This window comes from Dendropsophus ebraccatus, chromosome 2, assembly GCF_027789765.1.
Source record: "Dendropsophus ebraccatus isolate aDenEbr1 chromosome 2, aDenEbr1.pat, whole genome shotgun sequence".
Taxonomy (NCBI): Eukaryota; Metazoa; Chordata; class Amphibia; order Anura; family Hylidae; genus Dendropsophus; species Dendropsophus ebraccatus.
This window is the reverse complement of record NC_091455.1, coordinates 142,174,149-142,181,938: the sequence shown is the minus strand read 5'-3', so window position 1 is coordinate 142,181,938 and position 7,790 is coordinate 142,174,149. Positions and strand designations below refer to the sequence as shown.

Sequence of the window (7,790 nt, the reverse complement as noted above, 5' to 3'; positions counted from 1 at the left end):
TTATACGGTACGATATATCGTACGGAAGAATCGTTTTGCGATCGTTTCGTGATCGCGCGCCCAAAGCCCGGTCCACCCCCCCCCCCCCCGCTCAACCGCAGCCCCCTGCGCCGGCTCGATTGCCACCCCCGCCGCTCCGGTCGCCCCCGCCACCCCGGACACGAGCATACGTTACCTGCTCCGCGTAGCAGGTCTTTAAATCCCCGACTCCCCTCTTCAGCGCATTGATTGGCTGAAGAGATGAGCCGGGAATTTCAAACGGCTCCTCTTCAGCCAATCAGTGCTCCTCTTCAGCACTGATTGGCTGAAGAGGAGCCGTTTGGCTGAAGAGGGGAGCCGGGAATTTCAAACGGCTCCTCTTCAGCCAATCAGTGCTGCCGTGCATTGATTGGCTGAAGAGGGGAGCCGGGAATTTCAAACGGCTCCCCTTCAGCCAATCAGTGCTGAAGAGGAGCACTGATTGGCTGAAGAGATGAGTCGGGAATTTCAAACGGCTCCTCTTCAGCCAATCAGTGCACTGAAGAGGGGAGCCAGGGATCTCGAAGACCTGCTACGCGGAGCAGGTAACGTATGCTCGCAGCCGGGGCGGCGGCGGCGGCAGGTGGGGGGGGGCGATCGGAGCAGCGGCGATCAGAGCGGCGGGGGTGGCGATCGAGCCGGCGCAGGGGGCTGCGGATGAGCGGGGGGCTGGGCTGCGGGGCTTAATTGCAAACCACACCTGAACTAGAGACAAGAGTGGTGCTGTCTCTGGAAGAAAGTGGCCATGTTTTTGTAGTGCTGGATAACCCATTTAACCTGCGCTTTTCCGCAGCTTAAAGTGTACCTGTCATAACTTTCTAAATCTAAATAAACAGTAGATGTGATATTAAGCAAGTTTGCAATTTACATTCATTATTTTTTAGTTAGTTATCATGGAAATCACAACACTTCCTGATTTCTGACACTTTGAAGAAAGAAAAAAAAAAGGCAGAAAACAGGAAATCCAGTGTTTCCCAGGCCATCTGAGCCCTTACAGAGAAGGCAGTCATGTGATTGATGGATACATTGAGACAAGACACTCTGGCAGGAGTTCCCGTGTTTAGTCTGTTTTTCTTCAACCAGCACAAGTCAGAAAATCTGCCTTCAGGAGACTGGACCTGGATTTCTGGTAAGTTCAGCTTTGTTTTACAGTATTATAACAACAAAATAATAATAAATGTATATTGCAAACTTGCTTTATATCACATCTACTGTTAAATTTTGAAAGTTATAACAGGTACACTTTACAAATTATAAAGTACCAGGGAATCCTGGTATCTAACAGTTTTTTACCCTGAATATCGATAGTAGTTATGCTATTTAAGTGCCTTACTATTTCAGACATCTGTTTCCCTAGCCTTCTCCAGCATGATGTGTTGGGAGTGTTTGCATTGTTAAAGAAAATGACATAAGGCATAGTTTACTATGCTGAATATAATTACCTTATTTTATTATTAATAGCTTTCATCCATTTCTTGGTCAGCTATGGATCGTGCCATTGCGAGTCCTGAAACACTTAAGCTGAGCTCTTCTGTAATACTTGAACTCAGCTCTCCTGTAATGCTGGAACTTGGATCCTCAGCTACATTAGGACTTGGCACTTCAGCCATAATGGGGCTGAGTTCCTGTACAATGCAGGAGCTGGGCTCCTCAGCAAGACTAGAATAGGATTTCTCAGCAACACTAGAATTCTGCTCATCTATCCCACTAGAGTTCACTTCTACAGTGTGAAAATAGGAATCTTCTGTGTAGCTTGAGTTAAGTTCTTGAGCTGGGTAAGGACTAGGTTCATGCAAATCAACTGAATGTAAACCATCGCTCTCACTAGGAAACATGTCTTCATTATGCTCATAGATTATATTATTGGGGATATTCTTGAAGGTTGACCGCATGTCTTGTGGAAGTGGATTACTATGTTGTTGGTCCATTACAGGGGTTTTTTTGTATTCTGAAGAGTGTGGGGGTAAAGTGGTCCAGTTTCCACAGTGTATCTTCAGATCTTCAGAAGCTCCTGCTTCCTGTGCCTTCTTGTAGATGGTTCTCATTGTTAAAGGAATGGACATGCAGCTGAGAAAGAATGAAACAAAAGTTTTAAGCCATAGATTCTAATTCCATGTAGCCTTCTCTCCATGTCTAACACTATATGTGCCTGATATTTGAGGTTTGTAGTAATAACTTTGCACAGTTTGCTATCATTTTCATCATTTTGGCGTGCAATCCTTCTATACAAAAGGTAATTAATATAGAATAATCGTCCCGTGGAATACAAGCCAACGATCAGCTGACATTGTTCATGTCGGCTGATTGTGCAGTCGTTTGTCTTTCAAGCATGTTGACAAACAAACGACTGATACAGCAAAGATCTGCTACCGTCGCTCCGTGGAATAGGAGTGGCGGCAGCCGACCAACGGCCACTAAGGGGGCGGGACCTATGTGACAATGATGTCATTGATGGGGACCGGCTAAGTGGCGCTAGGGGCGGAGCGACGTGGCACATAGGCCGTGAGGCCCCACCCACATATACCATTCCACAGGTGATAAAAACGACTTTTTACCAGAACAAGCATCATGAGGTGTGATATAAAATAAGTAATGAAAGCTGTAACATTTACCCTTTACACCTGTGGAGAGCAGTATGCAAATAGGGGGTGACAGTGTCACTTTAAGACAAGGAGAGCATTAAATTTTTAGTATTTTTTGGGGGGAGGGAAGACTCTAAATACACACTGAACTTAAAGTGACACTGTCACCTCCTTTTTGTATTCTGACATCTCTACACAGGTGTAAAGGGTAAATTTAGCGGTTTTCATACCTTATTTTATATCATACGTCATGGTGCTTGTTCAAGTAAAAAGTCATCTTTTATCAACTGCAGATTCTGTTAAGTGGGCGGGGCCTCGCGGCATTAGCACCACTTAGCTCTGCCCACAACACCACAGTTGGCCCCGCCCCCTCGCAGGCCATTGGAACAGGCTGGCCGAAAGGTCTAGACCCCACCCCCTTTACGTCAGCCAACCAATGGGAGTCAAGGTGGGCGGGTCCAACGGTGGGCGGGGCTAAGTGGCGCTAATGCCGTGAGGCCACGCCCATTTAATACAGTCTGCAGTTGATAAAAGATCACTTTTTATTGAACAAGCACCATGATGTATGATATGAAATAAGGTATGAAAAACGCTAAATTTACTCTTTACACCTGTGTAGAGATGTCAGAATGCACAAAGGGGGTGACAGTGTCACTTTAAGTTATCAGTAGAGTATACAACACAGATTCTATATCTGCAATTTTTATCTTTCTATTTTCTTGCATTCCTTTGCTATAAGCCACAAATGAAGGAGTCCAAGTGGTCCTCTCCATTATATTATTGAGCCAAGTAGTCCTCTCTATGCATCAATATGGCCAGTTTGTAGGCTTACAACAGGGAAATAAAAAAGGCGCGTCCCCATTATCTTGGTCCGCCGTCCTTGGATCTTCCTCACTTCCGGGTTGCAGAGCAGTGAATGCGAGAGAAAAGGCTGCTGGTGCACATGCCTTTTCATTAGCTGGAGCGCATCACATGGCTTCCAGCTTGCTCAGCCAATCAGGACTGAGCAAGCTGGAAGCCATGTTATGCACTCCAGCCAATGAAAAGCTGCTGGTGCACTTGCACTCTTCCTCTCCCATTCACTGCTGTGGAAGACCGCAAAGAGGAAGAAGACCTGGCTTGCCCGGACGACATCAACCCAAGATGGCGCCCGGGAGAAGAGGACGGGGTCAACAGTGATTTGGTATGTATACTTTTTTCCCCTTGGGGGTTTGTGGTAACGGGGCCAGACAGCTTACTAACACACATTACAAATTTATATAACTTTAACATTTTAAGCTTAATTAACACACATTTCAATCGCCGTAAGCAAAAAAAAAAAAACTGAAAACGCAGGAGTTGTCCTTTAAATTTGTGGCTGCTATCTGTTGTGAAATGATGGCCGACCAATAAAAACCGCCTTGTGAACATACCCACAAAGGTAGAGATTTTCTGGCATTGTTTTAAAGGGGTAGTGCGGCGCTAAACATTTATTCACGAAATAACACACATTACAAAGTTATACAACTTTGTAATGTGTGTTATGTAAAGAAAATGGCCCCCTTCTCGGTGTTCCCCCCCCCCCCCCCCCGGAAGTTTGGTGCATTATACTCACCGCTTTACTGGCGACCCCTCGGCCGCCATCTTGGGAGAATGACGACATCTTCGGGACACCGCTCGAACCGCTCTAGCCGCCCCCCCCCCCCCCCCTCTGCCGCGTCATCAGCTCCTCAGCCGCGATTGGCTGAGCACAGTTTTGCTCAGCCAATCGTGGCTGAGCAGCTGATGACGCAGCAGAGGGGGCTGGAATTAGGAATGGCTGGAGCTGTTCTTCGGGAGGCCGGCCGATGTCGTCATTGTCCCAAGATGGTGGCCGGCGGTCGACAGTAATGCGGTGAGTATAATGCACCAAACTTCCGGGGGGGGGGGGGGGCATTCACTTACATAACACGCATTACAAAGTTGTATAACTTTGTAATGTGTGTTATTTTGTGAATAAATGTTTAGCGCCGCACTACCCCTTTAATACCTCATGTTGAATCCCATTAGTAAAGAACAAACAATAAATAAGCCATGAAATAGTCTATTTACCTTTCCAAAACTTTCATAATGAAATCACTGTTGCATGGTGATGGCGGGTCAGAGGAGCTAGTGTAGAGGCTGCACATTATTTTTCTGCAGTTCAGCACATCAACAACAACTGCACAGAAAGATATTGGTAATGGCTGCTATCAGTCTTAACTTCATTAGTGATCAGTACATTTTCAGTAAAAATGAAAGTAAAATTAAGTACAATAGTGCTTAAATGGGTTTTCCCCAACTTTCAAAGTTATCCCCTATACAAATATCTAGACCATGATCTTGAGAATGGGGGCCCAGTTCTTCCTTTAGAATTGAGTGGTGGTTGGATGGATGGGAGAACAGCTGGATTCCCTCAATCAGATGGTTATCACCTACGCTGTTGATAGGGAATAATGTTTCAAGGTGGGAAAACCCCTTTAAGGTCCTTTCACACGGGGACATTATGAGGTGTATAAACATTTGTAGGCCCATGTAAAAGCAAACACTTTACACTTCATGCTAGCATAAAGAAAATAATCAGTCAATGAACATTTGGGCCCAGACTTATCAAAGGGTGTAAAAAAAACACACTGGTGTAAACTGCCCACAAAAAACAATTACAGCTCCTCTAATTTTCCCAGAGCTGTGAGCCGAGCTGTGATTGGTTGCTGTGGGCAGTTTACATCAGTGTATATTTTACACCCTTTGATAACTCTTCCCCTTGGTGGCATTGCAAATACAAGAGTCTTAGGGGGTATTCAAATTTTCCGCAATTACGCAATGTGCACAGCCAATGTGCTATGGACCAAAATTTGGGACTCACTGCATCAAGCCCGGAAACAGTTTAAACTTTTGCACGGCTGTGTCAATACAGAAGTGCGAAGATTTAAACTGTTTCATAGCTGCAAGCATCACAATGAACGATGATGCCAGGAGCTCCAAAGTCCATTTCATAGCGCCTATTAACCCCTTTCTTCCACAGGACGTACCGGCACGTCCTGCGGTAGGTGGGGAGGTTCAGAGAGGGGCTGTGCCGCGACCCCGCTCCAAACCGCTGTGATCCCAGCTCTATGGGAATAGAGCAATTTAAAGGAACTTTTTTTTTTAAGATTCTACTTTTTTAAAAGCCATTTAATAAAATAAAAGTTATGCATGTTGCAGATCGTTGTAATTGTATCGACTTGAGGAACATAGATAACATACTATAGGCCGCATGGTGTAAACACAAAACCACCCCAAATAAAAATATTGTGTTTTATTTTCAAATTCACTGCACATAATTGTTGCATAAAATATGCTGTGAAAATTTAAGTCTGCTATTGCAAAGTACAATTACTGGCACAAAAAAAAAAAATCAGGGCTCATTTTGGTCTTTAGGTGAAAAAAATGCAAGTGCTGTAGCCTTTTAAACACCAGGAGGAAAAAACAAAAAAACACATAAATGAAAATTGGCCCGGGAGGGAAGGGGTTAAGGGGGCCTTCACAAATTCAATGCAAGGTCCGTAAATATAGACTATTGTATAGCTCTGTTAGTCCTATCTATCTAAGCACATGGTACATGCCGCGTTTGTAGCTTTAGTGTAAAAACACAAGTTTTCACCCATGTACACCCGAAATGCAGCAGCCAGTCCCCACAAGAGTTGCTTACAAAGTCATATGGTGAACGGCTGTCATATTTCAGCTGCATGCAGACAACCGCTTGGGTGTTTTCACCCCTATAGCAGGGAAATGCAAGCGAGTAAAAAAAAAAAGTGACAGATTTAGAAATCAGCATATTTTAACCTTTTTAATGATAACTGGCGTTTAGGTGACAAAGTTGCTTTAGGCAACATTAATAAAACTACCAGACAACTATTTTATAATACCTCCATTAAGTATTACTTAGCATACTCTACAAGAATTTAATATTTAAAAAAAATAAATTCCACAACCCCAAGTTGCAGAAATTCAAGATCTTTAGCACCATTCTGAAATTGGAGTAGTCAGAGTGGGAGACAGGTGCCAGTCACTCTTGGACAGTTTGCTCTCTGCAGCTCCACCTCTACAGTTAGGTAGCAACGGTTGTGTGCAGGCCACATATCCCTAAGGCTAACAATACTTTGTATGAGTAAAGGCAATATGTGAAATTATCAATAATTAACAATACACATACCACAGGACAGGTTTTCTCCACTAGGATGCTGGAATGAGATGCAGATGTTAAACTCTCTTTGTAGGGAGACCTCAAAGTGCAGCATTCTTGTATGATCTAAAAACATGAAATATATTACATATATTATTTTTCCCTGTAGTTTATTATGACCATTTTTACAGCTGCAGCTTGTTAACATGCTTTTTTTTTTATTGGGGCCCCAACAGCTGGCTTGAGTGTTTACTCAACCAGGCCAATTGTGTTCCCATGGCATGGCATTATTTCTGTGATTTGACGCCTTTTAAGAGGCTCTCAGAGAGGCATACATCACAGTGATTTCTGCCCTCTGTAGACTCAGGACAGTCGGAGAAGAGGACATGTAGGTGTCAGCATGATCTGAATGGTTTCAGAAGATAAAAATAAACAAAATGAAAATACATTATGGGTGATGCATTCAGTGATTATTTGTTAAAAAAAATTTAATAAATAAATTTTTTTAAAAAGAGAGTTTTCAGAAATTTTAAAATCTCGGCTTATAAGAAAGAATCATGCCACATGAATGAGTTAATAATTCACATTTTCATAGTCTTACCAAATGATGCCAACATATAGTAATGTCCTCTATTTTTTTAGATCGTTAGTGGAAATGTAATTTATTTATAAAGTGAATTTAAGAGGCATTTTATTCTGAACCCCCATACATTACCCCTTTTTAAAAACTGCACCCCTCAAAGAATTCACGATCGGGTATATGAACTTCGGAAGAAAACTAACATTTGTAAATTTCACCTTCACTTTATTAACCCTTTTGGTGCTTCACAGGTATTAAAGTAAAATTTCAATTATATTCTGTATTTTTCAGTTACACAGCAGGTATTGAAACTGTAAAATTTGACTTATTATTACCCCAAATCTGCAGATGTTAGAAATACTCCCTGTGACCCTGGTGCGCTCATTGCCTCAGACACATGCCTCATTAAAAGAAAATCCTTAGGGTACAAACACACACGGCAGATACG

At 43.1% G+C, this 7,790-nt stretch overlaps 1 protein-coding gene across 1 annotated transcript in view; it reads right to left on the bottom strand.

Annotated features, from left to right (window-relative positions):
* Positions 1-1,472: 1,472 nt before the first annotated feature.
* The window catches only part of LOC138784179 (mediator of RNA polymerase II transcription subunit 1-like), a 90,334-nt gene continuing 84,016 nt past the window's right edge, over positions 1,473-7,790 (bottom strand). Inside the window, exons 16-18 of the mRNA XM_069959691.1 lie at positions 6,793-6,888; positions 4,671-4,779; positions 1,473-2,085 (exon numbers count right to left, since the gene is read on the bottom strand). Coding sequence (XP_069815792.1) covers positions 1,473-2,085; positions 4,671-4,779; positions 6,793-6,888 — 818 coding nt within the window. The remainder of the gene's footprint in view (positions 2,086-4,670; positions 4,780-6,792; positions 6,889-7,790) is intronic.